Source organism: Sminthopsis crassicaudata, chromosome 2 (genome assembly GCF_048593235.1).
Source record: "Sminthopsis crassicaudata isolate SCR6 chromosome 2, ASM4859323v1, whole genome shotgun sequence".
Taxonomy (NCBI): Eukaryota; Metazoa; Chordata; class Mammalia; order Dasyuromorphia; family Dasyuridae; genus Sminthopsis; species Sminthopsis crassicaudata.
The window spans coordinates 400,553,415-400,577,462 of record NC_133618.1 but is presented as its reverse complement, the minus strand read 5'-3'; the positions used below and the strand labels follow the sequence as shown (position 1 = coordinate 400,577,462).

Sequence of the window (24,048 nt, the reverse complement as noted above, 5' to 3'; positions counted from 1 at the left end):
CAATTAGCTCCCATGAGTTAATCACAAGTTGATTAACAGTTAAGCTCTTATCCCATTCAAATAAAATAGAATACTTTTCTTCAGGTAAATGTAAAGACAAAAGTTTCAAAAAGTGGTCAGTAAACTAAAAATGCTAGCCTTCTATGTAACAGTCCCAAGACACTACTGATAGTTGACCAATAAACTGACATATAAAAAGAAAAGTCAATATATATTATTTTCTTTACCTTCTTGGGGTTCAGTGACAAAACCACCAAAAACCTCATCTTGGTACCGGAAGATGTCATTATGAACATAGAATTTGTTTGCAACAGAACCCTGAAAGGTAAAAGGGGAAAGGCATTTACTTACTTAGCTGACATTTCAAGAACTTGGTCATCTGATAACAGATAACAAGGACTGAAATGAGTTTATACCATTCTTTAATATTTACACACATGTATTGTATCTAGGTTATATTGTAACACAAGTAAAATGTATGGGATAGCCTGTCATCTGGGGGAGGGAGTAGAGGGAGGGGGGGGATAATTTGGAAAAAGGAATACAAGGGACAATATTATAAAAAAATATATAATAAAATTTAAAAAATTAAAAAAAAAAAAAAAACCACAAGCATCAATACTTCTTGAATACTACATGTTAACATCCTTACAGATCTGTAATCTATAGTTAAGATCTCTTAAATTAAGAATAGGGTTTGCATGGACACAAGCACCCAAAAACAAATTCAATTTAGGCTCACCAATAGTAATGAGGGTAGTTAACATGGTCTTCCCATGTAAATTCAAAAAAGGCCAGTGGCAAAAAGCTAAATAAGAAAAACAGTGAAAGCTGACTTCAAAATTAGTAGGCTCAGAAAGCAATAACACAGGTTGTACTAGAGTAAGGGGAAAAAAGTGATGTTCTGGTATCTTCAACATGAGTCATACATGGTCAACCTTCCATCTATGGGGGAGGGTGAGGGGGAGAAGGGGAAAATTTAGAACAAAAGTTTTGGCAATTGTCAATGTTATAAAATTACCCATGCATATATCTGGTAAATAAAAACTACGAAAAAACAAAAACAAAACAATGAATCATACAGTCTACAAGAAGTAGCTGATAACACCAGCAGTGAAAAATTAAAGGGCAGTGGCATCCTAGTATGCAGTTGGATAGAACAGCAACAAAGTCCTAATTAGCTATAGGTAAGCCCCAAACAGGTCCACATATGGCTGCATACATCCACAGGAAGGCCTCAGATGGGGGAATAGGTCAGTAAGAAGGGTTTATGCCTTTTTTATTCTGTTTTGATGGAAATCTCTCAACTTTGCTAAAAGAATAAGAGGATGGAAGTTATAGTGCTTAAAAGCTCATATTTGACTCTGGCCACTCTATAAGATTAATAATGATCAGGGTTGGGAGTGAAGTGTTATGGGCCAGAAACCAAGAAACACTAAAGGAACCCTGAGGTAGTATGAACTACCTTTATTCTCAGGGAAGATGATTTGGGACCCAGCTAACGATGAGCAATTTGGGCACAAGAGAAACAAACAAGTTTCAGGTTTTTGACTAAAAGCTTCAAAGACTCCAGGGAATTTTCCTTTATAGTACTTTTAATCTCCTCAGACAAGGGCTTTTCTCATTCCTTTTTATCAGTTGTTGGACATGGTTTATATGTCAAGATTTAATTGTTGCACCTCAATCTCCTGGTTCCAAGGAATCCATTAAAGTAGAATTGGGATCCATAATCTGGACAATACTTTATACTTAGCTATTCTGGAAGTCTAGTAAAATGGAGAATTTATTGTAAGTGAATGTGAAGGCTTAAAACTTCCTCTAAGCTGAAACTTAAAGCAGTAACATGAAAATAATTTTTCTAAGTACAATGAGTTGTATTCAACTCATTCTAAGTCTCACCTTTAAAATAAGAATATTGACAAACTGGAATATTATCTAAGAAATTAACTATAATGGTAGGAAGTCATTCAAAATCTGTTCTGTAAGAACAGGGTCATAAGGAGGAAGAGTATATACCCACAAGTACGAGGACAAACTAACAGAAAAATCTCCAAATATCTGAAAATTACAATTCTATACAGCCCCAAAGGACAAAATTAAGACTACTCGTAGGCAAATTACATGGAGAATACCAGCCCAAAACAGTATCAATAACTTTCAACTAATTAGAGCTGCTAAACAATGAAACTGGAGATCTTACACTGAGTTTCCCTTGACAAAAAATATTCAATTCTACAAATGTCTTGTTACAGGTAAAGGATTCAATGCTTCTATCTTACAATTTTATATTTCTGATTTTTACTTAATTTACCTATTGTCTACCAATGAAAAAAATCCAAAGCAATGAACTGGAGTAACAAATCAGACAAATATAATAAAAGAATGAAGACTGAGATAGACCAAACAAGAGGGAAAAAAAAAGATAAATAACTTGGTTATTATGAAAATACAAGTTGGGAGGGATTAAGTAGTCTTACAAGTCCTTTTTTTTTACTAGTTGTGTGCCAATTCACTATGTCTTGAAGATTGTCACCTATTAAAAGTGACAATTCATATATATATATATATATATATAATTCATATCAATACATACCTCTGGTGCAAGTACAAATGTCTGCATGAATCTCCGAAATGCTTGATTATTATTAGACAGCAATCCCATCACCTGGACCACAACACCATCATTGAGAGTAGCATGAGCATCCACGTGACGAATCTTGGTGTGACAATTTGTAAAGTTTTGGGACATCACTTTCCGATGGATTTCCTAAATTAGAATCCAAACAGTAAGTCAAAAAAGCATAATTTAAATGTTATCTAGTCAATTTCAACAAGAGACCAAATAGAATTAACTCCTTTTAGCAAGTTTGTAGTTTCAAATACACCTCTTTCTCTTCTTTCTTGTTTTGCTTTAACCCAGAAAATTCTATTATCTGAGGCTAAAAAGCTTTAATTTCACTACAGTAATGGCTTCCTTTCCTTAATCTCCCATGTTTCTTCCCAACTTCAAGGCCTACCTAAAATGCCAATCCGATTCCTTCCACTCATATTTTTATTATATCCTTATATAGAAATCATACTTAGCCCAAATAACTTCTAAGCTAGTCAAGGATAGGAATTTTATTTATCATTTTGCATATACTACAATGAACATATAATACATTGCACAATTGGCACTGAATGAACAAAAGTTACCATTTTCTAGAATTTCTAGAATTCTAGATTTCTAGAATTATCCAAAAACTAAGAAAAAAACAACCAAAAACTAAAACTACTATGAAACCTGCATAAACTAATACCCTACAATTATTTTGATTTAAAGATTTCCTCCTAAAGTAATAATTTATGTCAATAAATTCTGGTCAATTTAAAGGCAAGTCTACTTAGATATTTGTCACAATTTTACATTTTGTTATGAAGCTATTCGATTGAACAGTAATCTAAGAAAAAAATTGACAGTTGTTTTAAAATACGTACTTTTTGTCCATAGACAGCATCAGCTGGTTTCCCATTGGAATCTAAACCTCCATGGACATAAGACGAGTTCTTTCCATAAAACCTGTAAAAGAGTATCCAGTATTTCTCAAAAATCTTACTTCATTTTTTATTCTTAAACCTGCCCCAATTATCCAAGTTTTCTGTATACTTAAAAAGTATAGTCTTGTAGTTTTATTTATTTTTTTGTAAAGAACTAATGCCTCTTTGATTGATATAGTCCTCAAGCAGGTCACACTTGAAAAAAAAATTTTAAGTGCATAAAGTGGCTATTTACCATTTAGGAAGCACTTTCCTCCACAGCCATACAAATCAGTAAAAACATCATTACCCTAATAGTACAGGTGAGGAAACAAAAGTTTAAAGTTACCACTAAAAAGTGACAATTCAAAGACATTTCTAATACATCAGGATACTTCTACTGGCCAAAAGGGAATACATTTTGCATTCTCTAATTGTCCAGCTTAAAAAAAAAAAAGAATGCCTACCTATGCAGCATGTCTGGTGCTTGGTTCAGCAGAGTATAATACTGTCTCACAAATTCCCGCCCGACCAGCAGGGGACTTGGCTTCTCCATAACCATCTCTTTGGTCAACTGCAACCTATGAAAAAAAAAAAAAGACAAAATCTAATTTGTATTTACTCTGTATTCAGAAGGATATGTAATAATGTCAAAACACAAAACAGATGACATTCAACCAAAAAATAAAAGCAATTTAAAAAGAAAATCCTACTTAAGTTTACAGGTAACTTTCTAAGAACAACTGTGTGCTCAGTGGGCTTTTCACTTTCTATTCTCTCTGAAATCACCAGCAACCATAAGAAAAACTCAGGATTTATGGGGCAATAGTATAACATGGGTTGGTGAAGAGATGATACTTGAAGGACTGCCATAACAAAGCAGACAACCTGTTGATTGGTTGGTTGGTTAAGAGAGCAGGACCATAATCAAATTAAAATCGCAAGGAAAATAGCATTCAAATAAGGAAAAACTTTCAAAATAAGGAAAGTCATAGAACAATGAGATGACTTACCTCAGGAAGTAATATATCTTCTATCATTACAAGTGTTCAAATAAAAGCTAGATTGGACTAACCTAACTTTTTTATTCAAAGATTCTATCTATACAAGTATTTATCAATGAAGAAAAAATAGAACTAGCCTAGATTTACATGAAAATAGATTGGCAAAACTGCAAAAATTGCAAAACTTTCAAAAATAGAATTAAATATATTTTAAAATAAATAAAAATTCTTAGAAATGGTACGTAATTTCTGTAGAACTGAAGTTGAAGCTCACTTAAAGAGCAACGGTCCAGTATAGACGTATAGACAAGTATTAACATTCTGAAGAAAAATAAAAATCATTTGGTCACAAAATTGATCATACTTTTTGCCCCAGCAATTCCTTTGCTGGGATTCTATTCCCTCCCATAAAAAATCTTTTTCTCCCTTCCTCCCATCTCTCTTTTCTTTTTCTCTCTCATACTCTCTCTTGCATGTGCGTGCATGCACATGCACACACACACACACACACACACACACAGGAAAAGCTTATCTGTATAAATGTTCAAGGCTAATTCAGTTGTAATCTCATCCCCAAAATGGAAACACTATACTGACAAGTGGAAGAATGGCTAAATTACAGTATATGCATTTAAGAACATACTGTGGCTAATTTTGAAAAAATAAAAACAATAAATATTGAAACCTAAAAGGAAACATAGAAATGAAATAAGCAAAACCACAATTGAATACTAATGGGGAGAGGAAGAAAGGAAGGAAAAGCAGGACCAAAAATTTCAGATAGAACTATAGGTCTTTTATTATTTAATAATTCCTTTGGTTCTGGCCTCATTAAATACTAAGTTATTTTAAGTATTGTATTTTTATGACAGGCTTATTGATAGCTATTTAACATTTTTAGCTAGTAGCATTATTTAAAAAATAAGGATTTCAACCTACATCAACAGTGAATATTTTTTCAAAAGCAATTATGCAAATTTGTTTAAGTTCAATGTAAGTATTTAAAAATGAACAAAAGGATCAAAGGATTTCTATATCCAACTGTAATTTAAATCACACATGGAAAAAAATTAATTCTTTATCCATGCTACATATGAAACAGAAGTATTTAAGAACTGGTTACAAATGTAGTAAATTGTTTTTAAAATAATTTCTACTCAATAATAATCTATAAGGAAGCCTGAACAAAAGACAAGAATTAACGATTTTTATGTATATAGCAATATCAACCAAGTGTCCTGGTTCAGACAGACTTATGATTCTCTTCTAAACCTAATCTTCAAGATTTTTCTTTTTATATACATACTAACTAGACTATATATGTGCACACATATAAATGTTTCTTTTATCAATGACTTTTATGCAACACTGGAAATTAAAATGACTTCAAAAATGTAGGACACCTGTTGATTGCCAAGAAAGAATTTAACTAAAAACCAGTATTATCTGCTTCTGTTTTGCAGTTCCATAAATCCTGTCTATCCTTCATCTAGGCTTAGTCACATTGAAAACCATAGACATGTATACCACCTGTGAACTATTCGTATCTTTTATTTCTTCTAAATACCTGATGGTAGAGAAAGTTTGCTATAACAACTCTTTCTGAATAAGTTCAAGACATACTACTACACAAAGAAAAGATAGTAACTATTCTTAAATTGAGGTGTTTTGAAGGTGGGGGGAGGAGAGGTTTGCGCAGAAAGACTTGTAACATTCATCAATAGAAAGGTCCCACTTTTTTATGAATATGCTAAAATATTTATAAGCACTTTTTTGCAGAGGCTAAGAAGTGAAATTCAAGATGTCAATTGATTAGGGAATGTCTCATGATACATGAATGTGATAGTCCATAGGGACATATTAAAAACTCAAACTGATACAATGCCAATTAAAGAAAACTTCAAAAACATTTCATGACTAACAATGTAAAAAGTATCAGATCCTATACCCACAGGCAAGCTCTCCCACCAAAAACCCTATGAAGTCTTAGCAAGGCTTGGCTCCCAAAGAATGCCACAATGAAAATACTTTCTTTCCCTTCCATTCTTTGAAGAGCTGGTAATGGGACAGAGAAACACTGATTATTACTATTGGACTTGATTGACATATTCAGTTCTGTTGAACTACTTATCTTGTTCTTTTTATATAAGATGAAATAAAAGGAGGAAAATAGTGGGAAATGAAAGTGATATAAAGATTATCAAAAAGTTTTATGGCACATATATGATATGAGGGGCTAAAATACCATAATTGTGATACTCAGATAAGCAACTGAAACTGGGAACAGGAATTCTGCTTTAATTCTAGATCCAAAGTTACTGAACTTTTAAGATTACTACTATGGTCATTCAGTACTCTAGCAAAGAAAAATTAATGATCTTAGAAATAAATAGGAAAACTGCAAAGAAGATGACCACTCCATGTTTCACCCTCCTATCCAATGGAAGAGTAAGAAAATGTTAATTTGGTAAAGGATCTTTTTTTCTCCTAAACAGTTTAGCAGTGGTGGGGAATAAAGGAAAATCTTCACTAATTTTCAAGACCAAATTAAAAATATAATTCTACACATATCAAGTGTCAAAAGTCACTTAAGAAAAAAAAAAAAAAAAAAAAACCTGAATGGTTATAAGAAGCTTTGAAGAGAGTAGCTCAATTATCATTATCTAACTTAACAGATGAGAAAACCAAGAAATTTCAAAGGCAAAGAGAATTGTCCAAGATATTCTTAACTGGCAGAGCTTTAATGCTTACTAGCCAATCAGTATTCTTTCCCTATCACCATCATGTCTCTCAAATGCAAACAGCACCTAATCCACTCCTGCTAAAATGTCCTCAAGCTTCCTAAAATGGCTGAAAGGAAAGACAACAATTATTTAATTAATCTAACATTCTAAAAATTGAATATGAACTCAAGTAATACTTTAATTCAAGTGGTAGCACCTTGAATTTAAAATATTAAGTTAAAAGAGAGAAAATAGGATTTATACTACCTCATTAGTTTCCTCCTAGATGAAAAGATTCAGCCTAAAAAGCCTTAACTCAGTTACCTTCTGACCAAGTAGTTTACAGAATGGTTTGAGTTATTTGATCTATTCCTAACATTTTGAGAAAAAACCTAGGTGCTTTAAAATTTTTTTTTTCCAAGTATAAAATAACTACTGAGGAGAACTTAATTCAAACTAAAAGCATACTAGGATTTTATTACCCAAATTCTTTTGCTGTTCTTTAGAAGAGGTATATATAAATCTACTATTGTATGTTAAAGAAGAGATATTTAATTTTTAAAAGAAGCAAAACCACTGTGCATACTCTTTGATCCAGCAGTGTCTCTACTGGATCTACTACTAAAGAGATCATGAAAAAGGGGAAAAACTCCACATGTGCAAAAATGTTTTTGTAGTGGCAAGGAACTAGAAACTGAATGGATGCCCATCAGTTGGGGAATAGCTGGGTTATAATATCTAATATATATATAAAAATATGAAAAATATGGAATATTATTGTTCTGTAAGAAAAGATCAGCAGTATGATTTCAGAAAGGCCTGGAGAAACTTACATGAACTTATACTAAGTGAAGTGAGCAGAACCAAGAGAACATTATATACAGCAACAACAAACTATGATGGACCTGGTTCTTTTCAACAATGAGGTCATTCAGGCCAATTCTAATAGACTTATGATGGATAGACATCTGCATCCAGAAAGAGAGGTAAGAGGATTGAATGTGGATCACAACACAGCATTTTTCACCTTTTTTATTGTTTGCTTGTCTTTTTCTTTTTTTTAATAGCCCAATGCCTCCATAAAAACATCTTTCACATCTAACCCATCAAGTTACAATTTAAAAGATTAAATGAAATAAATATCTAAAAACTTCTATTTACTCTTTGTTAATATCACCATGCCCATTCTCCCAATTACTAGAGTAATCAATCTAAACAATAGAAACATAAACCTGTAAAGTGCATTATCATTCATTAAACTAGTTTTATTTTTTTTTAAAGATATATAGATGAGTGTTAACATATTTATGCTACAATAATTTTCACTCACTTTGTAGAATTTTCTACTATCTATTATAATGCTTAAGCTTGGGAAAAAAATCAATAATCTATCCATCAAGTTAGCAAATTGCAGTTATATAAATGTTTAATAATGCAAGTAAAATATTAAACAAATCAAGATTCAAATTTACCAAATTTATTAGCATTTTTAACTCTAGCAAACATTTGCTTTATCAGTTTATACCTGAAATAGGCAATAAACATGTATCAATTTTTTTCTTCAATAAAGCATTTATTTTAACTTCTTGTCTATATCAGATTTCCTTCAAATACCTTCATCATTTCCATTGCAACTTAATAAAAAGCAAGATCCACAAAACAGCAGACAAGTCAGCTAAGGCCTCTGCTCATTATGCAAAATGTAGATATGGTAAGAGGAATGGCTAGGTCTTTTTGGTTTAATTCCTTAAGTTTGTGCCAGTTTGAGCAAACAGCTAATACTAGTGAAACAAGTATTCGAAGCTTAAAACAAACTAAAATTACTAAAACATATAAACAGTAATGCCACTATCTAGGTATATCTCTAAGAAATCCAAAAAAGGAACTAAGAATTGATATATATAAAACATAGAAAGCAGAACTTTTGCTTTAACAGAACTGGAAACAAAGTGGGCATGTCATTTCGGAATAGTGTAAAAATGTAATAGAATATTAGAGCACTTTAAGAAATGACAAAAAGAATAGTTTCAGACAAATCTGCAAAGACTTACATGAAGTAATTAATACACAGTGAAATAAACAACCAGGAAAACAATTTATAAAAGAACTATTACCTGAAGTATGGAAAATTTAAGAACTATGATCAATTTAACAACCAATTGTGACACCAGAAAACTGATAATGAATCAAAGCACCTCTGGACGAAAGTGATAAAATTATGAGCTGCAGAATGAAATTCATTCTGTATGTATTTGTGAAGATTTTTTGTTTTTTAATTTTTGCCATGCTTACTTATAACTAACTTGGAAGAGAGGTAGTATTAAAGATGAAGTTGAATAATAGTGATGAGAGGAAAAAAAACCTGAAACATTTTAAAAATATGAAGATAGTGGAAAGTCAGAAAGTATAAATAAGAAAGGTGAATAACACCGTATTTCATATTTTAAAAAATAAGCTGTATGTAAAAAGCAATTCATTTTCATATACAATTTTCTTTTCTGTTCTTTGTATATAAAAACATTATGCTTAGTGAGTTCATAATGAAAAGGAAAATTTAATTTAAAAAGGCAAATAAACATTCTTCCCTAAAGTGCTACCTAAATGAAGAGGCAGGTCAATTCTCCGAGAGCCTCCACAGCTGTGAATCAAACTTGAAGGCGTTGCAAAGCAGCCTTCACAGATGTTCCTTGTGGATTGGAAATTAAATAAATTGAAGGCAATTGAAGAGGAGAGAGGTCAGAGAATGCAACTTCCTCTCAGTCTCCTTGTATCGTCATCATCCTCTTACATGAAGAGATCCATTCTACAGGTCTGAATTAGACCTCCAGCAGTCACTGGCAGGTAGCTCCTGTATCTATCCCAACTTGCCTTGCCATATGTGGAGATGATCCTAACCTATTCAGCAAAACACAGGTACTTTACTTTCAGGTTCTACAAAACTAGAAAAGTTTTGTCAGAAGCTAAGTACAGAGCCACCTACCACATATCACCAAACTGGCCAAAGGGAAATGTATTATTTGCTAGAGAAATTCTCAAAATGAGTTGTGTAAGAAAAAGCATTCAGGAAAAAAAAAAAAAAATTCATTAAGTAGAAAAATTGGGGGGAGGGAAGGGGAGAAAGAGAACAGATCAGTGATTGGAGTGAGTTTCTCATTTTTTATTCTTTTTTTTAACCAAGGAACTAAGGACCTCTACAACTTAATCTCAGAATTGCCCAGGTACAGAAATGTTAAATGACTTGCTCAGAATTACAGAGCCATGTGTCAGAAATAGGACTTGAACCAGGGCATTCCCAACTCCAAAGGTCTATCTATTTACCACACCAAGATGTCTCTCATTTAATACTATGACTATAGATTATATATGTAAACGCTATTTTTTTTGGAGCTCTGTCAAAAGGCTTGCACACAAAGAGATAGGGGTGAAATAAGGTATGAGTAGAGTGGGAGAATACTTTATTGTACCTATAGGTTCTTTGACCCTAGAAGTTTGTGGGTAGCAAAGGCTAGAAGTCAAGTCAAGGAGACAGAAAATAGGAAACTTTAACATTGGCAGGATAAGGAGAACATCAAGATTAGAGAGAGCAAAGCACCCCAGCTGGAGTCTTCCTATGGAATTCATCCGACTGAATAACAATGACCAGAGGGGCGAGCCCTATTAAATTGGGCACAAAATTCCAGCTGGCAAGCACCATCAAATAAGGTATCAGGTATGATCCACATATATCGAATAAGCACACAGGAATAAGGTAGTTAGTGAAATGCCATGACAATTTTCTCCTTCTTTCCTGTTTATTACCTTTTGTTTTACTTTTTCCCTAATAGGTACTAATACTGTAGCTAGTTTTAAAACTGGCATTCTTGTTAAATATTTTTTCCTATGTGCATAAATTAAAATTCAAATGGTCAATTAAGTATGTGCCAATTCTTTTCCCTTGAAAGTGATCAATAAGATGATAAAACACCTCAAAAGGAAGTCGAAGGTAAAATATTGAATTATTTTGTATTATGTCAGTGACAATTGGCTGAAGAGTTGAGTGTATGAGAAGGAAAAGGTGAATGTCATTAGGGCCAAATTCCATCCAATCATCTGGCCAATTGGAAAGTAAGTATCCCTGGCTAAAGTACAAGTTTTTCCTCCTCTGAAATAATTTGTTAAAAGGAAAATCACCCTTCTGTCAGCTCCAAGTAAACAGTGACTCCTCACCCTGTATGGCTCACTAATGCCAGTAAACTAATGCCAGTAGACAGAAGAACATACCAAAATACCTGACTAAATATGTCCTACACAATTTATAAAATTTAAACAGCTCAAAAAAGCTAGAGAAAATTATATATCACAATCTTATTTTACAAATTTAACAAAATCAAAGTCCCACAGAGACGAATTGGCCTTCCTAAGGCCAATTTGTTTCTTATTACCAAATATTTAAACTCTCCTAACTCCAAAACAAGTATTTTACCCCATTATACCACAATTCCCCCAACCAGTCTAGTTCCAAAGTATAAAGCAAAAAATTCTAGTCAGGTTCTAGATAAATTGATCTTACTTAACTCAAAATGTTAGGGAAAAGGAAAGAAGTCTTACATTTGTATTCTCTAAATAAGACTTGTATCAATCATCTGTATAAGCATCTTATACCATTACTACAAATTACTTGATTTTCTGGTTACATTAATTTTTGCACTCGAGTTCTTTAAATAATCAACAAGCATTTATTAAGATGTCTATTATGTATCAGGCACCGGCACTGATGGGAGGCACTGGGAAAACAAATAGAAAAGTGAAAGTTGCGAAGCTCAAGTAATTTACATTATACCAAAGGAATAAAATACCTAAACAAGTAACTGGTAAAATGACAGGTATTAAAGATGATATAAAGAACCAACAACTTAGGGGAATCAGGATGCAAAAAGGAAAAAAAAAAAAAAAAAAAAAAAAGCCCATGGTCTCCTTGTAGTTGCTAAGGCTATTTTGGTCTAAATGCCTATCACCTAATAGATTTTCCTATTAGGTAGACAGTGTGCTAGAGTAAGAAAATCAAGTTATATCTTAAAATATCTGCTTGGAAGACCAGATTAAAAAAAAATAAAAGCAACATTCAAAGCAACATTCAGTCATTTTGCAAGCATGTTATATATCACTTCAATGTTCTATTAAGATTTCTTTCAAAACACATTAAAAGCCTCATTTGGTCTTCAGAAATGTTATATGGAACTTCATCTTCTTCCACCCAGTAGGGTAAGTAAACTAAACTACCCTCCTGTAGCATTGCCATATTACAGAAATTTCCCCAAATTGTACATGAACAAGTGTTCCTGACAACTCTAAGGGACTGAGTTATATCAAATATGACAAGTGACCTCTAGTTTAAATGGCAAAAAACTAAGCCTTTACTCCTTTCTCAGCTTCTTGTAGCTACTTTTGTGAAGGACAGAAACTTAGTCCAAAGATATATGTACAGCTGAAAAAGTCATTTATTGGCTTCCTCCAAAAGATAAATTCAAAATCAGATTCTACTTTTGTGATTATTCTTTTACCAGTGACACACTGTTTAAAAAAAAAAAAAAAAAAATCACTAGACTCAGTTTAAACCACATAACCCTAAATTTAGAAATCATCTTGTCCACTTCTTCATGACTCCATTTGGAGTTTTTGTTTTGTTTTGGTTTTTTTGGTCAAAAATACTGAAGTACCTTAACATTTTTCTCTAAATCATTTTACAGATGAAGAAAATGGAACAAGATTACAATGGCTTGCCTAAGTACACACGGTTAATAAGTATCTGAGGACATATTTGAACCCAGGAAGATGAGTCTTCCTGACTGCAGGTCCAGCATTCTATCTACTGGCACCACCTACCTGTCCAATTTAGAAATAGGTAGAATCTGAAACCTGATAAAAGTAAGACTACATATGCATCCTTCTTTGCAAAATAAATTGCCCACCAATTTCCTAATTCTGTAAAACAAAACCACCACTGCAAAAGGTACATTACTGGAACTCAAAGCAAACTGCCTTAATCTAAGGAGCTAATTAAAAGTAGACAGATGAGTTTTAATAAGGCCATCTAATTTTATTATTAAAGAGGGCAAATTTTGGGAGACATGTTTTCAACGTAGATTTCAACAGTGCAAAGACGAACCAGAACGAACAAATCCCAACCGTCATTTACCAGAGGCTCTCATTCATATGTTACCTTAAGTCAAATAACTTCTGAATTCAACTGAAATTTTATTGTACTAAAGGTGGCCCTATTCTGGATTAAATAAGAAAAAAATGTGGTATAAGAATTTCCCACAGTACCTAAATTAACCCAGAGATTCTATAAAGCTTGGAACATGACAGCTAATTCATATCTACTAAGCATTAATTATTACTTTTATACAGGCTTCCCTTACATATTAGTCAAGTAATACAAATTGACCTATAAATTAAATGCCATACAAATAGAAAATCTCTTATTTAGAAAAGTCACAAGAATAAGACAAAACCTAATAAGACATTACTTGCCAATGTCATGGATTAACAAAAGCTTGAATATAGAATGTATACTTCAAGATCTTGGTGATTTAAATTTAATACTAGTAGGAAAGTATGGCTAATTACAGAAATTTCATTTTATTTAAAAACCAGAAAAAAAATTTTACATACTTATTTTCCAACTTTTGTAAATGAATCTGATACCAATCTTATCCCACCACTAGCCTGTACAAAATCATTTGGAATATTGTAAGACTCCATAATACATAAAATCAGGAGGCATTGTGGTTATTTAAACTCAGGATTTAACAAATAATTATGTTAAATACAATTAAAGAGTTTGCTGTTTAAAAAATGGATCTATAAAGTTTCTGGCTTTATTTTTAAATTATCCCAAAATTTTCTTTCAATACTTATTTTCAATGCTTTTATCAGTTTAAATAACCAGAACTGCCCTGAAATCAGGTCCAAAATTTTCCCAAAAATATGCAAAGTAACAGTAAATCTTCCCTACTCCCAAAAGAAATCTTGTAAATGAATAAAATGTAACCTTTCCCAATCAAAAGTCACTTAACTTTCTTCCTTGCAGTAAAGGTGAGGGAATAAGGCTGCACCCAAGGTCAGTCGTGGTTAGCTGGTTATGCCTAACCCCTTTGTTAGAAATGAAGATTTACAGGGGTGTAGGGAAAGGTCATAACATAAAGGCACATAAAAGGAGACAGGACAATCTAATTTGTTGTTAATATGCTTAAAAAAAAAAAAAAAAAAAAAAAAAAAAAACTAAGAGAAAATTCACCAGCAAGTAGCAGAGGTGAAGAAGTAGAATTCTGTAAAATTTGTTAGATTAGCAAAAGTATTAGTTTTTAGTTTTAGTATTAATATTTAGTTTTGCTAAACAGCTTTTCCTCTTTGTTTTTTAACCTTTGTTTAAAAGGGATGATTCATTGGAAATGAATGAGGGATAGATTCAGAATTATAAAAACTTGGCCACCTAATCATTATTCACTATACCTTTCCTACTTTTCAAATCAACCACTTCAATAAATAACATAAACCAAGATTCTGAATAAAATTTCTCAGTATCTGACTTTCTGAGAGTAAAACTCACAATGTTTGAAGACATCTTGCAGAGGCTGAATCAATCCACTGAAATCCATAAACCCTAATAGTAGAAACTAACAAATCTATCATAGCTATACTTTTTAACCTACTAGGCTATGTAGTATAGTGCAAAAGAAAAAAAGAATTTCCAGTAAAAAGGCCTGAGATTCAAATTCCAGCTGATATTAACTATTTGTGTTATTTTGAACTCATTTTTTTTTCATATACAAAAATGAAGGTCAGACAGACCAGATGATCCAAACTTATGGAAACTATACTCAAAACATTTCACAATTCTCCTGACTGTATGTTCTATGTTTACAATACTGGCTAACCCAAATCTTTCCAATATGCAACAAGTTTCCATGATTAGTTATTTTTTGCTCAAAATTTGTCCTCTCTATTAAGAAATGATCCCCCCCCAGCAATCTTCATAAACTCAAAGTTTAATGGCAATTTAATGTACTCTTAAATGACTTAACATGCACATAGCACTATCACTCCACTTTACTTAACTATAATTTCAGCCTTAGATCCAAAGAGTTAATATATTTTAAAAACATTCAATATTGAGTTGGAAATAGCTATTGCCATGAAAATAACTATAACACTAACCACCTATAAAGAATTTCATGTTCTACGAGATCTTCACCTAAAAGGATGTTAGTATTATTTCTTAGGGAACACAGATTTATTACAAGATGAAAAAGATCTAAATTGCCTTCACTCATTTTACAAATGAGGAAAACTTCAGGGCAAGGATTACACCCCCATCATTGCACAAGGTAACTAACTTGAAACTTACATCTCCTGACTCAATTTATGGACTGATACAATTTAGCTGTTTTATCTAGCCCAGTGGCTCCTAATCAGGGATTTGTGGAGTATTTGTGATATTGGTCAGAAGTACTTTAAGCAGTAAATATCCATATTATAAAAATATTTTTACTCTGACAAGTACATGAAGATTTTTTTTGAGGCTGGGGTTAAGTGACTTGCCCAGGGTCACACAGCTAGGAAGTGTTAAGTGTCTGAGATCAGATTTGAACTCCGGTCCTCCAGAATTCAAGGCTGGTTCTCTATCTACTGCACCACCTAGCTGCCCCCTACGTGCAGATTTTAAGTACAAGTTTATCTCTGCAGCAATTCAAAATCATCACCATCACACCCAGAAATTTTGCAAACAGTATTTCCAACCTACTACAAAAAAGGCTTATGGAGAAATCTGACTTATATCTTTATGTATTTGTAAATATATAATGAGTGGGGCAAGAAAGAATAGAGTGAAGGAGAAAATTTGGAACTGAAAATAAAATTGAATTCTAAAAAATTGACCCCCAAAAAAGGGTTTAACAACATGTGCAAAAGAGAGAATCAAAAGCATTCACATTCTCGCTATTCTGTATAATGATGATGGTCAAATGCATGCCTACCTCATTGGTATACTATATGAAGCATCAGAAGTCACTGTTTTAATTAGCCTGTAATTGTACCTCATTAGCTACATAATAATTCAATCAGGATGTTACTAACTTTGCATTTTGTTAGCACAAATAATAAGTTGTTTAAAAACTATGATTGCTGGGCATACATACAATTCATCTCGAAACCATTAGATACTTTTTCAGAGACAAATCTCACATTGCTGCAGTACTAAGACTATTTTCTGACAGATTTTCACATGTAATGGTTGACACTTCTCAGTCCGTTCACTAAATTGGAATTTACATAAGCTTAGAAAAATCACATTTTAAGAATTTCTTTCCTTACTAAGGTCAGTTTACATTTAAACATTGTTTAAAATGAAATAATATATTCACAATTGAATACAACACATCTATTAAGCAATATTACACTTGGAATACTAAATACTTTATCCCATGGTTTTATTATTATTATTTTTTAATTTGGTTAGGTGGCTAAAAATAAATGGTTTCTTAGGAAGAACTTAAAAATTTTTACTATTCCCACCACATTTGTGTAAGCAACCATTTTTACTTTATACTTTTAAATCAAAATATAGAAATAAACTTGATGCAAAGCCAGGAAAGACTATTTGGCATTGGGCCAAATACTTTAAAATTGTATTCAAATAAGTAGTTTTAACACTGAAATTGTTTATACTACCTTAAACAATCTTTTAAATTGTAACATTAAAATATTAAGACATATTTTGTAAAATTAATTTAATATGAAGTCTTGTACATATAAAGCACAAAGTTTTGCTGGATTACTTATAAAACGTACCACATACATACTAATTTTAAATTAGTTTTGTAACTTCATATTTGAAGTTTTCCTAATTATAGACAGAGTAAAATTTTATAGTTTATTTTGCAATTATATGATATAAATTTTTATTTGGAACTTGAGAATAAAAATCTATTTTTGCAAATGTTATAAGCACTTAATAGATTTAAAATCCTGAATTATATATTAAATTGTCCTAAAGATTTATAATTCCTTTTTAAAAGGGGTTCATTGAATATAAAAGAAGCTAGGAAGCAAAGATTAGTTCAGCCACCTTTTTACCAAAAAAGGGTAAAATGAAAATGGCACATTTAAGTACATATTGTCCTCAAAAACTAAAAGTTATCTCAAAAAGCCTCCATGACAAAGATGACTTCAATAGAATAATCATTTGCTACAGTATGGAATAATAATAGCAATTTACTTTTTTGAGTTACATATTACCACCAAACTTTACTCAAAAAGTTTCTAAATTACAAAGCTAGGGCATCGAGTACTGATATAGTATGTTCTGATCTCCAACACTAACATTCTGTTTCAGACATATGATGCCTAAATTGTGGTGGAAACGTCTACAAAAAAAAAAAAAAATAAGAGGATGGGGAAGGGGGGAGGAGAACTTGATGACTCATGATTCAAAAGCATTACACAGCATCATAATATGGATTTACTTCATTTTAACTCATTTTTAATCCTCTCAAACTTACACTTTTGCCAAATTCATTCCTTTTTTCCTGACAGAATTAATTTGAAAGAGGGAATAAGATAGCTACATCAATTTAGTAGGATAATGCTTGGTGAACCCCAGGCTGATAACAATTGTCAGCTATCTTTTAAAATGTCTTTCTTTTTTTAAAAAGCAATCTTTGTCTCTCCTCATCCTTTAAAAACATAACAATCTTTAAGATTAGCTTCACAATGCAGTTTTCCATTTTCAAGTAAGTTAATTTAGGAAAACGAACATGCCTTTAAAAAATATCCCAAGATGTCCGATTTCCTCCCTTTAATTTCTCCCATTAATTTCTGCTTTTTTTCTGGCACTAAAAAAGTTGAGCCTTCAAATATAAAGAGGCAATGTGATATGGTAAAAATACTGAGCTAGGGCAATAGGAAAACAGTTCTTGTCCGCAACTATCTAATTGACCTGAAAAACTATTCATTTTCTGAGGGCCTCTTAAGAGTTTCTATAAATGATTAAAATTAAAATTTTTAAATTTTTATTCTTCATGTAAGACATTCATGGCAAATTGCTATTACTAACAAGTTGCATTTTGCATATATGCATATGAATAGGCAGCATGGTATAATAGATAAGTATTGGTTGGAATTTAGGATCAGAAAGATTCAGTTGCTCCAGGTTCAAATGACACCTGTGACACAGCTCCATGACAAAGTTTTGTCACAACTGTTAAGGCTTAACACTGTTGTATATGTGAACTATACATCCCATTGCTCCTCGGAATAAATAAGGGAATAACCACTCATTTTTATACCATAAGCAAGCATAAAGTTACTATTTTAAAAAAATACGCCTAAATAGAAAACACTGGCTATTTTGTGTTACTGCAGGTTTTATGGCTTGGGGAAAAAAAAAAAAAAAAAAAACATGGAAATTTAACAACAAGGAAGGAAGGACTCAAAGCGAACAATTTTTCTCACCAGTTCACGGTTAACCAGTAAGATAAAATTAGCCAGCTTCATACTTTCCTACTACCAGCAAGACTATCCCTGCAAAACAAAATTTTATATAGTCAAGACTTCTGTTTTCAATGAAACCTTGAAAGCATTCCAATATCAAGAAAATGAATACACCAAGATGAGACTAGTTAAAAAAAAAAAAAAAAAAAAAAAACAATTGTTAAAACTCTTAAAGACAAGTACACTTTTATTGAGTGTAAGAGAACTTGTTTTCATCACAAATCGAGTTTTAGATTAAAATCCCATCATTTTAGTTTCACTATTCTTCATGCTTGAAAATAAATCTAACATTGGCATATCCTTAAAACCCTTAGATGGACAGCAGTGGTTGGTTCATAAAGGAAAAAACCCATAACACAGGTTCAAAAGTTAGCCAAAAAGAGGTCATAAAGAAAACATTATTAAAATATCCTACAGCTCCCTGAGAGACCCAATATGAGTTCAATATAGAACAAAGAAACCAGCCCTGAATTCAGGAGGACCCAAGTTCAAATCTGGTCTCAGACACTTAACACTTCCTAACTGTGTGACCCTGGGCAAGTCACTTAACCCCAGCCTTAGGGGGGGAAAAATATATAGAACAAAGAAATCACTCCCAATTTAACCCTCTCTTTTCTACTTCCGCAGAATTTATCCTTCAGCTGCCAAACTATTTTTCACAAAATTTTATAGGAAATCCTTATAATGTTGCAAGTCACAATTCACATCACAAAAAAGATGGAAGTTCTCTACCATTCTTCAAAGAAATGGCATTATGTTGGGCTTTCTCCCAGTTTGATAAAATTTGTGGAATGTGCACTAAGCAACTTTCCTATCATGTTTTAAGAAAGCTTGCCTACTAACAAATTATTATTTGAAGATTGAAGGTTCAGTTATTCTGCAGATAAGCCACTTGCCCAGACCAATAATGGAAATATTTAATATCTTCAGGCTAAGTCTACTTCTATTAATATTCCAACTTGTTAAGTATCCAGTCCAATGTACTGAATTATGCATAGAAAAATGGATTTTTAAAAAGATAAAATCCCTGCCTTCAAAAAGTTTTCATTGTAAGGGAAAAGAGTTGAAGATTAGACATATAGAAATAGAGATGCTAAAATTGATGTAAATGAACTCGGACCTGAGGCTGATTGCCATCTGTTAACCTAAAGCATTTTAACTTTCTAATGTTGCAATTTGAAGCAAATTCACTAATATTGAGCATCTTTATACTAAATCAATGCATTTATAAACTTAATAGTACCGTTATTTCCTAAAGCAACTCTCTCTAAACCAGCTTATTAAACAGTATCTTAAATTCCCTTTGGCAGTCTTGGGGAAGTTTTTAAGAATGGAGAATGTTTTTAAATGCATGAAACAGGGGTTACACAGCCATTAAAAACCAAATTCCCAGACCTCAAAGATAAGAATAGCTGCTCTAAAGTTAAAAATCAGTATAAGAATGAACATGATAGGGCTGCTACATCTAGTATTTTCTACAGTAAATTTGTTAGCTTCTTCACATGTATATTTTTCGATGTTTTGAAAAACTTATTTTAAATTCTCTGTCAAAAATTACTACCAAATATAAAACAGTTCTTTCCAAATAAAATGTATTAAATCCTATTCCAATCATAAGAGACAATCCAAGAATTTTTAGCCTTACAAATATTGCTAAATCAAGGAGGCAACATGTTATAAAATAAGCAACATGTTATCAAATTTGGAGTTAGAGAACCTGGGTTCAAGTCCCTTGATCAAATAAGTCAAACTAGTTAAGTCTCTAAGATTCAATTTTTCATTTGAAAACTAGGAAGAATCTTTGTGCTAGCTACATTATGTGGTTGTCTTCAAGGCAAATTCTACTGCCCAATAATAGAATATTATTTTCAGTAGATCAGGTTTACACTCAAATTCTTTGAAGATGCTGGTTGAAATGGTCTTTGTATTATTTTTTTTAAAAAGAGATTTTTTTTTCCTTAACCAATATCCATGGATTCTGAAAGAACATAGGAAGGATTTCTAATCCAATAATCAGGTTTTGCATTTAAGAATTGTTTTTTATTTGCTCACTAACACCAACTTTACAAGGTATCCTCCATATGCATTTAGCTGACCATAAATTAAGACAAATTTAAGTTGCTGTGAACTATACATTCGAAATTCTTAAGTTCCATTTTCTGAAATTCTCACGTGTCTCTTCATACTTCCCTTCGACTAAAAGCTCTTCCTTCCCAATTGACCAGAGACGGAGATCCAGAAAATAACTATTATCTAGTTCAAGTCCCTCATTTTACAAACGAGGAAACTTGAAACCCAGAGATGTTAACTGGCCTGCCCAAGTTTATATTGGTACTAAGTAGCACAAGACGGATAGTATCTTCCTCTTCTCTCCCCCTATCGCTGTAACTTGGGAAATCGATCTCCAAGGAAGTGTCTAACAGTCCTACAATACAAAGGAACAGCCGGATCCCGGGTTCTTTCCTCCTTACCCACGCTGAATACACCTCAAAATTAACGAATCCACGCTATGTCCTAATTTGCCTTTTTCCCCTTCCTTTCGCTAGAATTAACTCTTCTCCGGGATCCCCGCAGAGCCTCCTCCCTAACGGCACCTTCCAGCTAATCTACTCCGGGGAAGCCTATCCTTCCCCTCGAGTCATGCGGGGGAATTGGAGACTTTCTTCTTGGCCGCCACTCCCGCAGGGACGCGCGGGCCGGGGGCCTCCATCTCCGAACCGGGCTCTTTTTCCATTAGCACACGTGAGGAGAGGAAGTAACTCCCGCGGCGTTGCCGGGCTAGTCCGAGAAGGGGCCGCTTCCACCCCTCCGGAAGCGGCGCTGCTCAGCACCCATCTTAAGAGTCACGCTCTGCTCAGAAGCCCAGAAAAGAAGGGACAGCTGGGCAGCCAACAACGGGATCCTCGAAGCCTCCGGGAAGAAACCCTAAGGTTTTTACCGGGGGCCGCCCCCCACTTTCCCGCCCAAGGTCGGGAAATCCCGGCATTCCAACACCTCACACACACATATACACACGCGCGCGCGCACACACACACTCAGTCCACTCCCTCTTCCCTCCCCTTCCCTCCTCCGCGTTCCTCGGGCCCGAAAAAGCCAAAGCCAAGGGGCAAGCCAGCGGAGCAAGTGCCTGAAGAGGCCACATGGGTCCCCCGGGAAAGAGATGGAAGCTCCAAAAGCAAGCCGAGAAAAAGACGCGCACTCCCTACACTGGAAGCTGCAAGGCTGATGGGGGCGGGGTAGAAGGTGGGGGGAGTCGCGCGCTCGTGGCCGTTGGAATGAAGTGGGGGAAGAAGTGGGGGAAGCTGGGAAAAGAGGACGCGCCTCGCGACGGCGCTCGCGCTGCTGCTCCCTCACCGCACTAGTTTACCCCCTTTCCTTTCCTTTTCTTCTTTTTTTTTTTTTTTTTTTTTTTTTAAACATAGGCAGCAACGAAGCTCCAAGTGAAAATGAGCTCGCTCATCCCTTCCTCAGTAACCTTCTCCTCAATGGCCCGCCCTCACCTACCTGCAAGGATGAGCGGGAGAGGAAGAGTCTTCACTCCGAAGCAGGCCGGGTAGCAAAACTCTCTCACGCAACGGCGTCCGCACACACGCGTGCTCAGCCGCCGGTACATATACTAGGGCTCAGCCTACCCTGTTGCTGCCGGGTCGTTCGACTCGATAGCCAATCTGGAGCCCGCCCTCAATTCTCTGCGAGTGTCAATTGGTCACAGCTCCAGGAAGGCGGTGCAGCTTTTGATGGACGTGAGGAGTAGCCTGTGACACTAGGAGAAGGTGGTTTCCCTAGTAACAGATTGACACTGATAATAACCAGTAGCTGAGGCACAGAGCGGAAACGAAGGTGGGATGAGACTCGACCGACACTCTTCTTAGCCAATGGCTTCATAAACCTTACCTTGTTAGGTGTAACGTCTCCCCTGGGGCGGAGATTGTTTTTTGTGCAGGAGCGGTTGCTCCGCAATGTGGGACCCGTGTATTTCGGCGTAGGAAACCCTGAATACCAGGGGGCGGAGACAAGGGGGCGCCATGGCGCCTTCAGAACCAATTGAGGTTCGAGCAGTAGATGATTGACATCTTCATGGGGGTGGGCGGCGAGGTAGTGCCAGGTTCCCCCAAGTTCTGGAAGGCCACGGCGTTGTGGGCCTGCCGCTCGAGATCGTTCCCGGCCTGGGCTCTTCGGAAAGTGAGGGAGAAGTCGGAACGGCCCCTCCAAGGGTAGGAAGTGCCGTAACAGGGGCCTGAGGCATAGCGGAGCGCTAGCTACGAGGATTGAGTGCTCGCGAACCCTCAGAATCTTCTTCCACGCGCCGGGCCCTTTGGGCTTGAGCACCCCGAGTCCGACCTAAAGCACGGTCCGAGCGATCTCCGCCCCACCCCTCAAATTCGTGCGCGTGTAGTATACACACCCCCACAGTCCCCCTCCCCATTCTTGTGCGCTTCAGCTGCGTTGAAAACATTTACATAATGCTTTAAGGTTTGCAAAGTGTTTCATTTGGATTTCACAACCTCGCTATTTTCTCCACCAACTTCACCCATCACTCTGAACCCGTCACCGCGGATACGCTTAATATCTAAAGCACGGTGCTTTCGCGTTAGTAAAATGTAGCTCGGTGTGGCCAGCCAGCTTAATGAGTGTGGCCTCTTCCAACCGGAGCTGTTCAAACGAGACTGACGCTGAACAGGTTTTTTTGTTTTTTTTTTTTTTTTTTTTTACGTCTGTGTGTTATTTTGACTGTCCAGTACTCCCAGTTCCATAGCGTCGGCCGTATGTACTTTTTTTAAAAATCCACTCCAGAAGTCCTTAAGCATCCGGTGTTTGCCTTTGCTCCTACTTTGTGAAAGGCCTTGTACTAACCCTTGAGAACACAATACAAAATAAACAAAAAAACAAACTGACAAAACGGCTGGGGGGAAAAGAAAAGAATGCTGGAAACGGGAAAGGGTGAGAGCGCGGCATTGGGAACAGATACAGATGTAGATATGGAGGAGACAGAGAGGGAGGGAGACAAACTGAGTTCACCGGCCCACTCATCTCGGACAAGTCCCCAAGTTCTGGAACTCGCTTTCCGGACTCCGGGTCCCTCAGAACCCTGAAAGCAGCATACAATTGCAATCAGCTTAGGCCTCTAGGCAGAACTCACTCCTGACCATAGAAGAGGTAACACCGCAACTGAGGAATGCAGCTAGAGACACAAAAACGCTCCGTGACTTTACGCTCGGCTTATAGGAACAGCAAAGCCACAGAGCAAAGGGAAGGAGCCATATTTGGATGGA

At 34.8% G+C, this 24,048-nt stretch overlaps 1 protein-coding gene across 2 annotated transcripts in view; it reads right to left on the bottom strand.

Annotated features, from left to right (window-relative positions):
• Window positions 1–22,427, bottom strand: part of G3BP1 (G3BP stress granule assembly factor 1) — a 31,398-nt gene extending 8,971 nt beyond the window's left edge. The window contains exons 1-5 of one of the 2 annotated variants that reach the window (XM_074291855.1): window positions 22,280–22,427; window positions 3,984–4,097; window positions 3,478–3,559; window positions 2,594–2,767; window positions 228–318 (exon numbers count right to left, since the gene is read on the bottom strand). In XM_074291855.1, the coding sequence (XP_074147956.1) occupies window positions 228–318; window positions 2,594–2,767; window positions 3,478–3,559; window positions 3,984–4,078 (442 nt within the window). In that variant the 5' untranslated portion in view covers window positions 4,079–4,097; window positions 22,280–22,427. The remainder of the gene's footprint in view (window positions 1–227; window positions 319–2,593; window positions 2,768–3,477; window positions 3,560–3,983; window positions 4,098–22,279) is intronic. The other variant, XM_074291856.1, reaches the window with a different exon arrangement.
• Between the last annotated feature and the right edge of the window lie 1,621 nt (window positions 22,428–24,048).